This window comes from Dreissena polymorpha, chromosome 7 (genome assembly GCF_020536995.1).
Source record: "Dreissena polymorpha isolate Duluth1 chromosome 7, UMN_Dpol_1.0, whole genome shotgun sequence".
NCBI lineage: Eukaryota > Metazoa > Mollusca > Bivalvia > Myida > Dreissenidae > Dreissena > Dreissena polymorpha.
Genome location: NC_068361.1, coordinates 23,637,725 through 23,655,653, shown reverse-complemented (window position 1 = coordinate 23,655,653; position 17,929 = coordinate 23,637,725). Strand labels below are relative to the sequence as shown.

Genomic DNA, 17,929 nt, shown 5'->3' with positions numbered 1-17,929 from the left:
GTTCGAGGTTTAGCAGGATTAAAAACGTGGGTGTCCCCTGTGTTCAAATCCACGATTTATGACCAGTTTTTATTTGACGGGTATTGGAATGCTTTTTCTGCGTTTATAAGAATTGTATACGATTTTCGTGTGATGCTTTTGTTGATGTTGATGACTTATGTTGGCAAGTGAATGCACATTCGTACGGAGACTGCGGTTGCTTCATGGTTATAAAAAAAGTTGAACCGTATTATGATTTTCCGTATGGAGAATTGTTGAGGCCGACTTGATTCCGTGTGGAGAAATTTTCTGCAAGGTTATCACAGTACATTCCTGTGATACGCGAGCAGACAACGTTCGGGGCTACATATAATATATTTACCGGCTCTACTTGCTAACGATGTTATAACATAAATATAAATAACAAACTATCCGAGTCTTATGTACCCGTTTAAACCGTTAGATCTGTTTATAAAATAGCAAGGCTTCTTAAGATTAAAACGCTTCTGTAAAAACTTAAATACATGCATGATATGAGTATTGACTGCTGTGAAATTTGGTCATGTGAATAAAAAAATTTGCCTTTCACATTAACGCACATTTTACGCTATGCTGTTATCGAATCAAGCTGAAATGCATATAAAGTAACATTAATGGAGGATACTGTTACAAATACAGAGCATTGTTTCAGTCACAAAGTATGATTCAAATCAATATTAACATATTTAAATATACATGTTATAATAGCTTTTGGCAAAAATACAGATTTCCAGTTTTTAAATGATGTTATCAGTGAATAAAAGTAACTATAATCTGCATACATGTTAATCTAATCTGCTTTAAAACACAATTTACGATATCGCTTTTAGGTCGATTTTGTGAATTAAATAACGAGTTCTATTAAGGCACGTACGTTCTTAAGTAATTAAACGATGACATTAAGGGGCAGTTATGGCCTTAATGTAGCTTCCAGATGAAGGCTCCTAATATGTAAACAAAATTTCTAGCGAGGATCGTAGCCATACGTATCGGACAACTACTTTGTTGTTTTGAATAACACCATTAGCAAGGATTTATCACAAACCAATAGAACTATCGGGGTAAGCACGGTTGACTGAAACAAATAGATACATAAGTATGGATGGAGGACAAATTGCATCTCATGTTTTAAAAAATATGCTGAGATATTCTTTTTATTTTCAATACTTTAAATTGAAAGATTTACAAGTCTGCATCGGTATAAGAGGTTTCATGAAAATCACGCTTATCGATACAACAAACGTTTCCGTAACGTTGAGTGTTCAGTATTTAGATACAAAATGTTTTATAGAAAAACTAACTATAATACGTGCAATAATATTTTGTTTTTACAAAGCAAAACTATTTGTGTTTATATCAGACGCGTTAGCTGCAGTCGTGATTTGGAAATAACTACGACGTAACAAAAGAAACGCCAAGCTCATATATAACAGATTCTGTGCTGTAAGCAAAACACATCATGTTGTGCTTATACGTTTACCTTTAACTTTGTATTGCGCAATATAATGCTAAGCTACATTTAATACATGATACAGCATTCAAGTAATTTGATATGAACGCCCAAGTGTTTGAATTACATGTTTATTCGCTTCTGGCTCATAGGTAGAATGTGAAAGTTGCGTATCGCCAGTAAGTCGACTACAAAATGTGCAAAACAATAATGTCAGGGGCGTAGCGCGGCCATATAACGGTTACTCGAAGTATAAAGGATAGTAATGATTATTGAACAGTAATTTTGTAAAAGAAATACATTACAGACAATTAATGTCGTTTCTTTGAGGACAAAAACAAAGCGCGTAGCCCAACGGCCATACATTATTTTAGTATTAAGTGTCAATATTAAAATAGTTGTTCTCATTTTTGTTAAATCGTTAATCCTAAATTTAGTATTTAGGACATTACATCCGCATTTGTTTTTGCAACGACATAAAACGTCGAAACTACTGTGTAAGGGCAAAGCGGAAATTTCAACAATCTTTCTATTTTAGTTGGAAACTTAATACTGTATGATTAATATGTTCAAATAAGGTAGATAGAACAAGCCTTCATATTGTTTAAAACATATAAAATTATAACTCATGTACAACTCATAGAGGGCAATCAAAGAAAGTGCAGATTTCACAGTGCATTGCTACTGTATCTTTAATATTTTTAGATATAGTGTCCTAAGTTATCTTTATATGTGCGAACATAATTTCGCGATTACTTAAAGCATTCATATTCAAGGTAAAATTGAATAAATATAGTCATTTTTGGTTTTTGTTTGTTTTTAATATGTAGAACATAACTAAGCCGTATTGAAGAGCTTCAAATAATATATCACATTACATGTGTTCATAACGCTATATGTCGTGAAGAGTAAATCTTAAAATATATTTTTTATCGGGAAAAATTCGTTTTCTGTAAACAGTGTCGCCAAAAGTTTAGCTTTTATTAGATAAGGTCTAGATCTACGGTCAATGTATAAATTTCATGACCTCTCTCGTGTCTCGCGTTTAAAGGCTGACACACGATATTTTGCGCGATACACGAAGCGACACACGATATTTTGCGCGATACACGAGGCGACACACGATATTTGGCGCAATACACGAAGCGACACACCATATTTTACGCGATACACGAATCGACACACACTATTTTGCGCGATACACGAAGCGACACACGATATTTTACGCGATACACGAAGCGACACGCGATATTTTACGCAATACACGAAGCGACACACGATATTTTACGCGAAACACGAAGCGACACACGATATTTTGCGCGATACTTAACGCGACGCACGATATTTTGCGCGATACACGAAGCGAAACACAATATTTTGCGCGATACTCAACGCGACGCACGATATTTTGCGCGACGCACGAAGCGTAGCGCGATATTTTTCGCGATACACGAAGCGACACGCGATATATACCACGATATATCGCCTTTAGGCTACCTACACAAGGGCGATATTTCAAGGTACATTCTCGCGCGTTGCTTCGTGTGTCGCGCAAAATAGCGTGCGTCGTTTAAAGTATAGCGCAAAATATCGTGCTCCGCTTTGAGTATCGCGCAAAATATCGTGTATCGCTTCGTGTGTCGTGTGTCGCCTTTGATGAAAGAAGAGCGAGATTATAGATGGCACTACCCGGATTCCGTAAATAATAGCAATTATAATATATATAGCATCAATAAATAGTAATGTGATTGTTGAAAACGAACAACGCCATTGTTTATATTTACATATGTGTTTGTAATTAGGTTATACATAGATTCCCAATGTGTCGCATTTGACTATGCATTTCAAATAGAAGATAAAATCGGTTATCAGAGTGCCCAGTTTGTTAAAAGTCTCTGTTATTCGAAGTATCCTTTATCGGGAATCAAATTGTCTGCAACTTCATGAATAACATCTATTAAAACATGCTCTATCTTCGTTTATATATCATTGAATAATATCACATTTTTTTTTAAATGTATACTATTCATCAAGTTTATGCTGTTTTCCGACCGAATTTTCTTTATGTGCGTGCAAAATTTTACAATTTTTCCGTGGAATACTTTCTTTCCAATACAAAATGATACACCATTTATCAACTCGACCACGTGCCTTGTTTAAAAAACTAATTCTTAGGATATAATTTAAACAGACTGAGAAACTTACCTCTTTCGAGTGGATTTTGTTTTTCTCCGTTATCGAAGAGCCATCGGGTATCGAAGTATCCACATTACCAGCGTGATTTTAATGATATACAAAATATGTTTGGGACCTTAATACAGGATAAATAATGCATCCCATTTTAGACACAAACAAGAGCTGTGTTTGTGAAACACAATGCCCCCCTACTGCGCTTTGAAGCCATATATTTGACCTTTGACCTTGAAGGATGACATTGACCTTGACCTTTCACCACTCAAAATTGCTATATTCAATATTGCAAAAGTTATGACCAATGTTAAAGTTTTGGGACAGAATGACAGAAGACAAATAAACTAAAGGAAGTGAAGTGATTTTCAATGCAAAAGGAACACGCCAAAAAAAATTAACATACAATGCACGTTCTAAAACGTCGACGTCAACGTTTGACGTTATTGATTGTTCTATATATTAAATCAGGTATTTTATTATGACATGTGTTGTCATTTATGATATATCAGTATTGTTATTTGTGACATGTCAGTGGTTTTATGTGTGACATGTCAATGTTGTTATGTATGACATGTATTTGTTGTCATGTATGACAAGTCAGTGATGTCATGTCTAACATGTCATTGATGTTATGTGTGACATGTCTGTGCTGTCATGATTGACATGTCAGTATTGTCATTTATGACCTGTCAGTGTTGTCATGTATCACACATCAGTGTTGTCATGTGGCATGTCCGTGTTGTTCTGTGTGACAAAGGGGGTATTTTATTAGGAAATGTAAGTGTTGTCATGTATAACATGTAAGTGTTGTCATGTTTGAAAAGTCAGTGCTTAAGGTTCGTTTATATATTGGTACATAGGATTCTCGATGATTTCAATGTCAGATCATATTTGTTTCCATGATTTAAGCATATTTTATGCAGGGAAATCATGTTGATCTATCAGTTTCCATTTACAACCGATGTAATTAATAAGTTAATTCATTCATGTTATTTTCAAGCATTGTATTCGCACTTATGGATTCTTTGAGTTTTACAATTGATGCTCTTTTAAAGACTACAAACTATTAAATAACTCCCCAATATCCCGGTGTGAATTAAAAATGGTTATTTTCAAGAGGGAGCGAACGAGTTTTATTTCACTAATTATTTCAACTTTCATAACAAAACATGCTAAGTTAAACATGAACGAACTTAAACGCTTTTACGTGCAATTTAATCTATGTAAATAAAGATAGACACATGCCAAAACTCGTGAATGTAATTTTATAATCGCCAGCAAGCCAGCCAGATCTTATCATTTCTCAAGCAGACTTTTTAAGTTCCAGGAAAACACGTGAGTAAACAGCTGCCGTTTCGATAAGAAATGAAGAAACCTTTCATTATGTAATGTTCTCTGTTCGGTGGCTAAACGTTCTAGGAATACTTGGAAATGTGGAAAGCAGCGCAATTGATTGTGTTTGTAAGTATCGTGATTGTTCGAAATATAAAATGCTTCTGAATAACGAAAACAACATACGAAAACAGAAAAGTATTCAATTTAAAAATACATATTATTCGTTGATACTTAAATAATTCAAATTGTATGGCTTTTCTTTTCTGAAATAAGATTTGAAAACAATATGAGAGAAAACAACAACAAACTATTTGTATGAATTTTTCGTTTACAGCAACGACTCGATTTTGTTTTTCGTGAACCTTTTAAATAACTGCTGAATAAAACTGTAAATGGCATTGGATGCTTTATATATGGCTGATAAATATAATGCTGTGCATGTCACCATATGGAGGGTTCTGTTGAAAGACATGGTGATCAATTTACTCTATTTTTTATTATTTTAATAATTATTATAATATACAGTTAACATATTTGAACAGTTTGCAAATGACATAATAGTTATTATCCAAACCAATACGCCACACAATTGAAAACACGCATTCAATTAGTTCAAATATATAGTTCAGCGACATTAATGCTTATAGTAAAGAATCGCATAACAGCAGTAATTGACTGCTACGATATCAATATGACGTTATTTTGTTACGCTATGTTTACGAAGCAGACGTTTTACATGCGTTAAGTGTTTTATCATACCACCGCATTGATATCTGCCTGATGTAACGTTGCCTGATATATAGAGAAAACCAGGTCGCCGAACAAAGCGAAGTTTATTTTGGGAGGCTTAGAAAATCTGAACAACTAGCCTTGGCGAGTGATTCAGATTTTCGGGCCGAGCTAAATACACTTCGCATTATTCGGCACCGACCTAGTTTTTGATTTATCCCAGCAATTTGCTTACTCTACAATTATTTCTTTAAAAATAGAAAAGGGTAATAGAACTACACGGAAAATTCCAAAGTTATTTTTAGCAAACATTGTTTTATTATTTTATTTGTGCCGAGCATGATATATTACAAAAAGATCAGACACTAACCTGTGTTTCAGTTTATCATACCTCTACGTTCCCGATTTAAAAGAAATAATGAAAAAAATACTAAAAAAACTGAAGTTTTAGCTGAAAAGAATATGACTTTTGTCGTTTGATGTGTTAATAATGACGTCATGAGCACGCGCACTTACAATTTGTAAAAATGTTTTTTGCTGTTTGTGTTGCATTTTGTGTTTAAAATATATTACATGTAGGTATCCAATTGTTTGTCTTGTTGAATCTGATTCGATTTCACTCAAAATAATTACTTTATAGTTGACTCCGAGTAATATGACCATCCTCCACACATGACTGATATATGTTTTACAACTATGAAGCGCGCGTGCTCATGACGTCATTATAAACACGTCAAACGACAAAAGTCATATGCTTGACCGTTAAAACTTCAGCTTTTTAGCGATATTTTACAGTATTTCTATAAAATCGAGGACGTTGAGGTATGATAAGCAGATAGCTCGAATCTGCGTACCAGATACTATTATCTCGGCAGAGTACAATAGTTTAAAAAAAATACCTTCTTGTATATATATACATGTGATCAAGTAATGAAAAGGAGTACTGTGTTACAGGCTCTGGTATTGGATCAGGGACAATCAGCAATTGACGATGTGTTCCGACAAGTAATGGAGAAAAATGACGGTAAAAAATATTCAGGTACACAATTATATAAATTATATACACAAACATATTGTTCATGTAAATAGTATTGGACAATTTATCAATAATTCACATGATCTTACTCGACTTTGAACTGATATTAAATGTACTATTTCCTTTCAAATGTATCTACAATTCCTGTCATATCAAATTTTGAATATGACTACTTAATATTATTATGTTCTTAAACTTTGTAAAATAAATAAATGCTATTGATAAATGTTCACTTATATCAATATGTTTATGATGCGACTGAAACACCGAGACCCGATAGCAACACATTTTGTGTTGTTTGGACACTGATTGAGAACACAAACATACTCATCCCAGTTTTTGTAATATCCAATAATACATGACGATTAACGTGAAAATGAAAACAAAATTGAATGGGAACAATGCATCATTAAAATACACAAATATTACATCGAATCCTTTTAAATAATTAAAATTGATCTAAAATCAAGCAGTATAGGTTCTAACGCGCTTATTAATGAAATGTAAAGCTGGAGTTTATTACCGATGCACTACCTTCAGTGCTTGGCTAGTCTTTATGAAAATGTGCACAGATGGTCGTTGAGCGGTTGTCTACCAAACGAGTGCACACCGTTGAGCATAATATTGTTGAAATAGCTGAAATATCAGAAATATGCTTTGAATCAATTTCCTTCTAAACAAGGCCCCGTCCAAAATTTATCACAATTCTTGCCCTCTGCACAAAATTAAAGCTTAAGCTAAACAGAAGTTGGGTAACACAATATTTTCTGCTTAAGTGATGGCAAAATATTCAAATAATTGTACACATATGTTCATTATGTGATCCTGAACATGATGATTGTATAAGCTTAAAACACTATTCGTCCATTTTTCAAACTGAATATCAAACTCCCATTCTGTATATTGATTAGAAACATACACATCCGGTTTTAATTCGATTTCCTTATTGTTCTGCTTTTTGTTAAGTAACCTTTATTCTGAAATTGCCTTAATATATTTCCTGACATTTGCTTGCGTGTTGTTACAAATATGCCATGTTTTGGTACATCAGCCTAACTGGTTATAGAAGCGATACGAAGTTATATTTCAATGCAAAAAATATTTCAAAATGGTACTTTAAATTGACAGACATGATGAGGAATTTACCATCTGGGCGACAAGCACTTCGTGATCCAGGTGTAGTGCAGTCAGGTAACACGATATTAAAAAAGATTTTCCTTCTTATTGCCCCGTTACTTTATATTTTAAAGTTTTCCGACACTTAACTAGAATAGCAAGTATTTGATTAATGAAACGGTTTTAAGCGATCTTACTTGTTCTGTTGGCATACAGGTAACACTTATGTTTGTGATTAATGATCGAATCAGTGCGAGATTCCGATAGCCTTTGAACCTTTGAACACGACATGTTGTGCTTTTGTTGTTTCAAAGCAACGACTTCAGATTGTTCATTGTTTGTTTCGTGTTGTGTTGTTCACATGCATATTGTCGTGTTTTATTTAGACAATAACCATAAACATTATCGGATAGTAACAATAATTCTCTTCTGATTATGTTTCCGCACATTTTCTATTCCAATACTAACATTTTATGGTTGTTTAAGCAAATTTACATTTTAGACTGGTGTCGATATAAAATGAAGGACAGCAACAGAAGGCTGGTTAAGCTAAATTACGATATGGTGATTGACGAGAGAACATACAAGGATGTTTTCAGGTAACTTATCGAGTTTTCTAGTAGAAAACTGAAATATTTTGTTTGATTAAATGCACGATTAAGCAAGTCATAATTCATAATTTTTATTTTTGGTCGTTTAACTATTTTTAGAAAGGATTTCAAGGACCAGGATGTTTCCTGTGAGACATATAGCGTTGTTAGTCAGACTGCAAATCGTCGAAGAAGAATCGCAAGTGTGGAGAACCGCTGGCCCCTCGAAATACAATATCAGATAGACACAGGATTTGGCAAGTTCTTATTTAATGATATCGAGGTTATTATATAATGAAATGTTTCATACGTTTAATTTAATTTAAACCTATTTATTTTAGTTCGATTGCATCGAACGTCTTAGGCTTATTATAAAGCTCTCGTGTCCGTTTCCTGTGTAGAAGCAATGCTTGATGTCTTTCGTGCAGATCTAGACTGGCAGATATGCCGAGAACAACATTCCACGAAATAAACCTTATTGTTTATGTTGTAATGACACTGATTTAGAAGACAACTATCAGTTCATATGTATATGCCGATGTAGTACTTATCGTTGAGTGACCCGAATCGACGCTGACCTAATTCGACGCATTTTTTGTTTTGCCTCTGTTTGATACATAAGCGACATCCGTTGACGTCATACAATAGCACATGGTACTCTACGCACAATTTACTATAGTTATTGTTTGTTATGTGGAAAATAGCTGGTTAAAAGGTAAGATATGGTTGATCGGTTTGCAATTGATGGATTTTAATGTATTTTACTAAATGCAAAACTTTTGAACACTTTACACCCAATTGTCTTTGTTAATAAGACCGTGGGATAATGCATCGGTTTCGTCTGCAAAAGTTCACTATTTCATTCATAAGTCACGTGACTGCCATTTGACAAAACATCGTATAAATAGATTTATTTTCACTATGAAAAAGGTGTACGCGTAAACTTTGATTTGAAGTCCGGATATGTTTTTGGTTATGCTGTAATACAATTTTAACTATATGTAGCAAGTGTTTATGTTGGTAATTGCATATTATGTTTATTACTTATTTTCATTTAATTAATTATAAGTGCAGGTTCCACAAAAGAAGTACAGGTTATATTCACATATCTTCCATAAACACAGCTTATGACAGGGTTGCTCACACAGGCCCCTATTAAAACCACTGCCAGACAGTATGGCATCACACAATTAAAAATCTTATTTGATTTAATTAATTTCAGTTTCATATTACTTTTACAGCAATTAAAAATTTAAGTACAACAACCATGAGTTAATATTTTTATTCATTCAATCTCCAGAGGAGTGATATTTACATTGATATCATGTAACCAATCAGATGCGTCGTTTTAGGGCACTCTCAACAGATATGGCCGCCGTTACATAGACTTGGGTCATTTCGTTTTTCAACGAATTTTTGTTGATAACACAATCAATTGAATTTAAAATGTGTAAATAAAAGGTACATTTGTAATGAAATAACAAAATTAATTACATAAATCCCTATATTGAGCAACAAAACTTCAACAAACTGCTTGTATGCGTCGAAATTGGGCACTCGAGGATATTTAAGGAAAACATGGATAAGCAGTACATTTTTTTATTAACTCATCTGTGTATAAATTCCACAAAGTATTAGTTTCTTGTGAAAGATTTGTAATTTCCAATGTATGCAAATATATAAAAGAAGCTCTAGTTATACGAATTACGATCCTAAATAATACAGTTTAATAGATTTTATCACACCCTAAACAGAACTTACGCGTTTGCACCATATATTATTTGTATTTGTATTTTAATTGACTTTATGTTTTATAATGTAATGTGATTAGTCGCATTCACGTGACTGAATATAATGTGTATTTTTGAGTATGAAGACGATGTACTTTTATATAAGTCTGAATAAACTGTGTGTGTCTGTCCGTCTGTGTCTAAAGAACGACCTCACAGTGCAGATCAAACCCGTGACCTCTCGGTTGCTAGGCGGGCACCATATCGACTATGCCTATGTGACCTTTTAAACGTTTAAATAAATATTCTTGCACGCTATTTAATTGACAATAATAGCGCCAAAACGATGTTTGCAAATAAAACTATAGTTCGTATTGTTAATGAGTAATATTTTTTTTCAGGTCATTTTTAGTATTTATGTTGCCATTCCAATTGCCTTGTGCTATCAACAGGGTTCACGCACTCTCGCGCTTTGGAACTAAAAAGCGTTTTATTAACAAAAAGATATCACGAAAAAAATGGAGTTGTTAAAAAAGATATCATACGACATAAACTATTTGAGCTGCAATATATTGCTGATATAGAATAATATGAATATATTCAAATATAAAATACAGAACAGATTTTTTAAAACATCGACCCTTATGGGGCTTATTTCAACGATATTTTTATTTACTGGAGTGCTTGAATTATTGCAGATACCAATGAAACCATTAAGGAAGCTATGAATCAATGGAGCAGACACACGTGCTTGCACTTCGTACCATGGACAGACCAATACGACCGTATCATATTCAGCCCTAACGAGTGTGTAGTTGTATTGCATGATGTTGTAAATCATTTACTAATTATTCATGCTATTGGTTTGATGTATAGTTTGTTCTTTAAACAAATTAAATTTACCTAAACCTTTTAAGTAAGTATTTGTGTCGGTATAATTTTGAAAACAAAAACAAATAATCGACATAAATATTGTTTGCTCAACAGGTTAAAAACTATGAAAAAAAATAAACTGCCGATTGCTTGTATGCGGTACAATAACAAAACAATACTTTGCGCCTCGATCTAAAAAAATTGGCTTAACGCATTTGCGTAAAGTCCTCGATAAGCCTGTGCCTTTCGATGTTTTGGAATATTTCTTGAAAACCTACGGTTTGCACAGGTTTTTCTAGAACGACACTTCACGCGCATACATTAAGCCCAGTTTTCCCAGATCGATGATACTTTATGCCTATAACTTTGCCTATTTTCCCACCAAGCACCTGCGAGTCATTTGTAGGGAGAGCAACAGGGCCCCAATACATTCACCTGGATCGGCAAAAGTGTATGACGGTAAATATCGATTTAATTGGCGTCACTATTGCATTAAAGTGCTTATTGTAAGTCAAGTACCTGATGAAGTGTTCGAATGATAACCAATATTTTGTCCTTCAAAATGACTGGTCTGCCTTGGAACACATACACGTTAAATATTGCATTTCTTCATTCATTTGTGTAGCTTTCGTGTTTTTTTTATTGATCTCAATATCGGCAATAAACGCCTAACGGTACCGAAAACGGTATGATTTTGTATACTACATGTTTATGGTAAATGGCAACTGAATCGGCAACCGTGTCGTAAATGTTTATGCAGTTGCAAATAATGTAATTATATATATTTATACTGCGTGTGTGTTGTCCCCTACCACATACAGTTTTGCTAATATTAAATAAGATATATGAATATGTATTGACCTAAACATGTATACAGAAATAATATTTAACGCTCAGATATCCATTTTTTGACACGAAATTGACGTATATATTGCATTCATCATAATGTTTTGAATGCAATTTCACATTAGTTTACCATATATTCGCATAATCTATGTCAACTATGAGACACACGCTAATCATTTTACACCATATTTGCTATGTGAAGTAAAAACGTCAGTTCCAGATTGCTGCAACCTATAATGCTCTAAGACATTTGATAAGCAATTGGACTCAGTTATTTGTTCATTGATGAGCTGACATTTCACATTGCAGTTGCCGATCATTTTACACGAGATTGGGCACGCCATTGGTCTGTACCATGAGCAAATGAGGGCAGACCGGGACAATTACCTCACTGTAAATTATGAATACATTAACCAGGAAAACCACAACCAATTTGACAAACTCAACGCGAGCGAATATCTCGATTTTAACAAGCCGTATGACTATCAAAGCATAATGCATTACGGAAAACGTGTAAGTATCCATTTATGATAGAAAATCAACGGCTACTTCTTTTTTAGTTTAAACCTATTTATTTTAGCTCGATTGCATCGAAAGCCTCAGGCTTATTGACTCGCTCTCGAGTCCATTTCCTGGGACTAGAACCAGTTCTTGGTGTCTTTGGGGGAGATCTTAAGAACGCTCTGACAGTGGGGATCGAACCAGTGATCTCCCTGTCGCTAGGCGAACACCATAACAATTTCACCACGGCAACCTTACTTCTTTTTTTGTCCGACGTGTTCAAGTGTGAGCTAATCCGGTCTTTAAATGTTTATCGAATGTCGTTTTCCTTACAAATTATTTAAAGAACATATTCTCTGAAATATTTGGCATATTTTAAACAAAAACAGCACGAATTGCCATTTAAGGTAGCACACCCATAAAGTTTCCCTCGATTTCTTCGAAGATTGAAGAGTCTGTGTAAAGTTGCCGTAGCCGAGTGGTTAAGGCGATAGACTTGAAATCTCTTTGGATTTTTTCGCGCCGGTTCGAATCCTGCCGACAACGCATACTTTTTGGGACGCGTTTTATTTCTTTTCTAACGTAATTTGGTTTAATTTAGCATATAGCTATGTTTATTTTTAAATATGTTGCAATTTTATGCACATTTTTCCATTTTTAGGTTAAAACAATGTTATGGCTACAGTGGGTGATTTACTGCTGAAAATAAATCATGCATGTTTCATTTTTATTTTTATTTCAAAAAGTAAACGGTAAATCTATTTCTTGTTATTGTTGCTGAACATAGCGTACCTATAAAAACAAAGTTCAAAATATTACTTAAATTATACTATTTTGAATTTTATGACACTTTTTTTAACAATTTCTACTTGGCTGAAACCACTTCCATTTCATGGCGCTCTTCCATAAATAAGAAGTTATAAAAAGTAAATGTCTGTAAATTAATACTTATTTCATCTTGTTTAAACGTAAAACATCTTTACTGCATCTGTACACACCAACTGCATGCCCATATTAGGAAATCTGGATGAATAATAGAACTTGCATATACCCCAGGGGTGCAAATAAACAGGACACAAGCCGAGCGTGGGGTGGCTTTGACAAAATCGGTATATTGTTTTTAAAAGCACGTAAAGCCGACCTAAAATTTGCATGTGTTCAGTGAAATGATCCTTATTAAGAAAATAATACATTCGATTATATTAGGAAAGGTGCCCATTATGGGTGCGCTACCTTAACAAATATCCTCCGATAATTTGAATATCACAGGAACATTATAAACATCGTCGTAGCATGAACCAATTGCTATGTTTTAAAATATTTTCAGACCAAATTACATTGAATGAACAACGCACAGTTGTTTTAACATTAATGAGCAGGAATATGCTGTCGATGATTCTCGGTGATTTCATGAAGAAAATAATAAAATATACACATATTATCAGATCTTTGACGACAGCTTATTCATGAAATATATAAACAGCAGATCTATTTTTTCAGTTTTTCGCCAACCCAAGCGATGCTATTTCAATGGAACCGATTGATAAAACGTACTTGGATATTATCGGAGAAGCACAACACCTCAGCTTCCATGATGTACAAATTGTGAACGCCATGTATAAATGCTCAGGTTGGACTTAATTAGTTTATAGAGGAAATTAAGTAATTCCAATGAAGTCGTGTTGGTAACCATTATTCATGACCCTACTTGGATAAATGTTTCTATAAAGGTCAATTGTCAAGTACAAACGAAACTCTGAACTTCAAATAGACGTTAAAATGATCGGTTCATATAATAAATATTGACAAAGAGGTTACAACAATTTAAAAGTTGCATTTTAAGTAAATATGCTTACCTTTCCGTATCGGAAGTCTTTTGAATGAGTTCTAGAACATCGATCGGCATCAACAATTCACACAAATCAAGTCTTGTTCAATGTGCCGTTGTTGGTATGTTTTTGTGTACAAGTATGTCGACATCTTGATATAGGAAGAATAACAATTTAAGTTTAAAATTTGAAAAACAAATACTGTGATAGTGTCTAAACCAGCCATTTTCTTAAAATTAAGCTTCTTGGTTATGTTTATGCACGTAATCCGTGTTTAAAAACAATTTGTTTTTAGTTTAAAACGAAAAAACAACTATATTTGATAATAGAGAGTGCATGTTACACATAAATTATAATTATTGTAAGCAAAAATAGGAACTCCATAATTTAATATTTCATTCATATCGTATTATAATAATACTTTATGAATAATGTTAACATCGTGTATTTAACCAATGGGACGTCGAACAACGTTGTATGAACTTTCCTGACATTCTGTGTATACCTTCTATTTTAGAAAAGTGTACTAACGTAGAATGCCCGAAGGGTGCATTTGTGGGGAAAAACTGCGAATGCTTCTGTCAAGGACCTCTAAAAGAACCTGTCCGACGATGCAATGACGGTAGGGGCTTACCAGTCGAAAAAATATAAATGATCTGACAAAAATTGCAGTTAACAACCTTATTTGACAAATATTTTGATTTTCAAAGATTGTGAGTTACTGTTTAAGAAATTTCAAATCTTCTCCATTCCCATCAGTAAATACATAACTATCAAATAAATCTGTTAATATTAGTCAATGGCTTCGATTTACATTTGTTCGTTTGCCAATATTTCCCTAGCTGTAGATTTGCTAGTGTATTAAACGGTTAAGTTTAAGTACAAGTGTGCATGTTAACTGCGAGACAGATGTGTGTTGTTGGCAGCAACACTTACATTTAAATGTTGAGCAAGTGTAGCTAATCCAAACCTCACATACCTATTAGAAACCAATTCAACACCGATAGAAACCGATTAATTGAAATTTTCTTTAAAGATCATTAATATAAATAACATAGCTTACAAAATATTGTTTCCAGGATGCTCACATTCTGGCTATATTCTTACATAAATTGTGTTATGGTGTACACACGTGTTGTTTTTATCTTAAAAACGACACGTTTGCAGCCTTTGATCACATGTAAATATGTCACGGTGTAAATATTTGTATTTTTTCTGTTTGAAATGCCATTAGTGTTCTGTGAGGCACCGGATATTGACTTATCCAAAATCGGAGTTTACTCAATCGAATCTGTAGAACTGACGAATTTGTCTGGTATTCGGTACCCGGACGGAATTGTTCTCATAGTGGAGAATCCCCGTTGCTCCGAAAATGGGACCGGCACATATACCTGTCAAAGCGGCCAATGGGTTGTGGATGTTAACTGCAAACCAGGTAATACCCGATTAAGATAATCTTCGCGCTGAATACTGCACAGGTAAACAACCAAAATAAAGTAATTACAAAATCTGATACGTATGGGAAGAATAATTATATATAAATAACCGTAGCAGGCCGTCGTTCATACTATATAAGGTGAAGGTAAAAGTATGTTAGACAGGCACATTACTTTAGGTGATGATGGATGATATGGGCTTCTTAATTGAAAAGCACGTTTATCATTAGGAAATAATGTATGACGATAAGATGAAATGAACTATGTGCAGTACTGGGGCTCCTGCACTGTACTCGCACGAGCGTGAGGTCAAGTTTTTCTGCCGACTTGCTTAAGTACCAATGTGTGTAAATAAAAACAAGTTCTGTTTCTATCTAGATCGCTGTGTGTACAACACGTCCCGATATGACTTCAAACCGAACATTACTGCGAACGGATATGACCAAACCACGGGTTACGTAAACTCGGGAACAATCGTAAGCGTTACGTCGGTGTTCGAGTTTTCTCGAAACCCCATTGAGTACCATGATTCAGTACCTACAGATTTTTAGAGTCCCAAAAAGATTTGGTTGAGTACCACTGTTTGGATTCAGACATATTCTAATTTATTTAAGTAATTTAAGCATTTCTATACGCAATATTATTATCATTCATTGAATAAAATAAATATCAATAGTCATTTTGACAATAAATGTAATCTCGTTATGTTAAATGTGATAATCTCTCAAATAGAATACCAAGCTCAACTTTTATATACCATAATAAGATGCTAACATGCTATCACTAACATGTCTCCATATCTATTTCTCTTTTCTTAGACAGAATACTTGCTACTTGAAGCAAACTCGCACATTGATGTAGACATTTCAGCCGCGTTTCATGACCGCAACAAGTCATGCTTGTTTGCGTCCCTAGAAAATTGATTGTGGACATATATATATATCTTTATATACTTCAATACAGAAACATACGTTCTGTGTAACGTTATTGCTACAAATGCAAATGAGACAGGCTTAACAAATCTTACATACATGACATGTCATATTTACTTGCGTTGAGACCTATATAGTTAGTGAACAGGAATCACCTAATCACCTTTTTATTTTCCTTTCCTAGGTGCACGTTGAGTGCATCGAACCAAAAGGTATCCCAGGTATCCCAGGTTATAATTCTACTTGCACAGATTCCATTTGGGTTCCAGAATTGCCGAATTGCGATGCAGGTAAAGAAATGAATGCATTTTGATCGACCAAAAACATTTCAGTAACAATATAAAGCAACATGGATGTATTTTCAATAATCGTTCCGCCACAAGTCCACTATAGGTTGTAGATTGTAGAATAGCAAATACCAACAAAAAAAATAAGTAAAAAATTAAACGATAGATGTGTGCAATTCAACAATAAAGAGTGCCAACAGAAATGATCATGCCTATTAAATCCAAACTTTTTTTCAGTTTTGGATTGAAGCCCACCAAAAGTATTCCCATTATTAATTGCCTGATGAATCCGTACATTTTTCAGCAGAAGATTGAACGTTTGAGAAGTGACTTAAAAAGATACATAATAGCTATTATCTGCAAGGACCAAACCTTTTTTTACAGCGGAAGATTAAATAATGCCCAAACAAAAACAAACAACTATATGACTGAAATCTTAATCTCCAATGTTGTGGTATTTTGGACGATTGAGATGTTCTTATTCTATGTAAAAAGGTCTACAGTCTTAACCTTTTAAGCGAGAAATAGTAAGATTGAGAACTTGCCACAACATGGACAATCTTTTTAAAGCAAGGGTTAACACGGACGGTGATGTTGTCAAAAATGATCTGGCATTCAGTATGTTAAAGATATTATTAAAGACTGTAAGAGCTACAAACCAACATGAATAAACAAGTAAACGTTTTACAGTATCAAGGCAACACTTTTTTTTACATACTTTGCCCCAGTGAAAAATGTATAATTAGAAGAGTATAATTACAGAATCAATGTCATCAATCCATGCGTTTATATCGTTAATAATACAATCCTGTTTTTTTTATAGAAGTTCGTGCTGAGTTGGTTGATGGACCCAATAAATATTCTGGGCGTGTAGAAATAATTATTGGGAAACATCGCGGTACCGTATGTGATGATTCATGGGACAACAAGGATGCATCAGTCATTTGTAAAATGCTTGGATACGGGTAAATATAATATGACAATCCAATACACATAGAATTAGTATTATATCAATATATCCATTATTCCAT

The 17,929-nt window shown here is 33.9% G+C and overlaps 1 protein-coding gene across 1 annotated transcript; it reads left to right on the top strand.

The window, feature by feature from the left end:
• The first annotated feature begins 5,016 nt into the window (after positions 1-5,016).
• On the top strand, positions 5,017-17,867 carry LOC127839534 (uncharacterized). Its single transcript, XM_052367925.1, has 12 exons — positions 5,017-5,119; positions 6,677-6,761; positions 8,377-8,473; positions 8,585-8,721; positions 10,893-11,005; positions 12,223-12,426; positions 13,915-14,044; positions 14,761-14,865; positions 15,478-15,678; positions 16,058-16,155; positions 16,796-16,901; positions 17,722-17,867. The coding sequence occupies exons 1-12, from the start codon at positions 5,090-5,092 to the stop codon at positions 17,865-17,867; spliced, it is 1,452 nt and encodes a 483-aa protein (XP_052223885.1). The 5' UTR covers positions 5,017-5,089.
• The last annotated feature ends 62 nt before the right edge of the window (positions 17,868-17,929 follow it).

What these genes read in the sequence shown, in the direction of transcription:
- LOC127839534 (XM_052367925.1), top strand. Translation starts at nt 5,090, where the DNA reads ATGTGGAAAGCAGCGCAATTGATTGTGTTT. An exon ending in TATTCAGCCCTAACGAGTGT is followed by an intron (nt 11,006 to 12,222) that starts GTAGTTGTATTG and finishes TTCACATTGCAG; the next exon opens with TTGCCGATCATTTTACACGA. An exon ending in ACGTAAACTCGGGAACAATC is followed by an intron (nt 16,156 to 16,795) that starts GTAAGCGTTACG and finishes TTCCTTTCCTAG; the next exon opens with GTGCACGTTGAGTGCATCGA.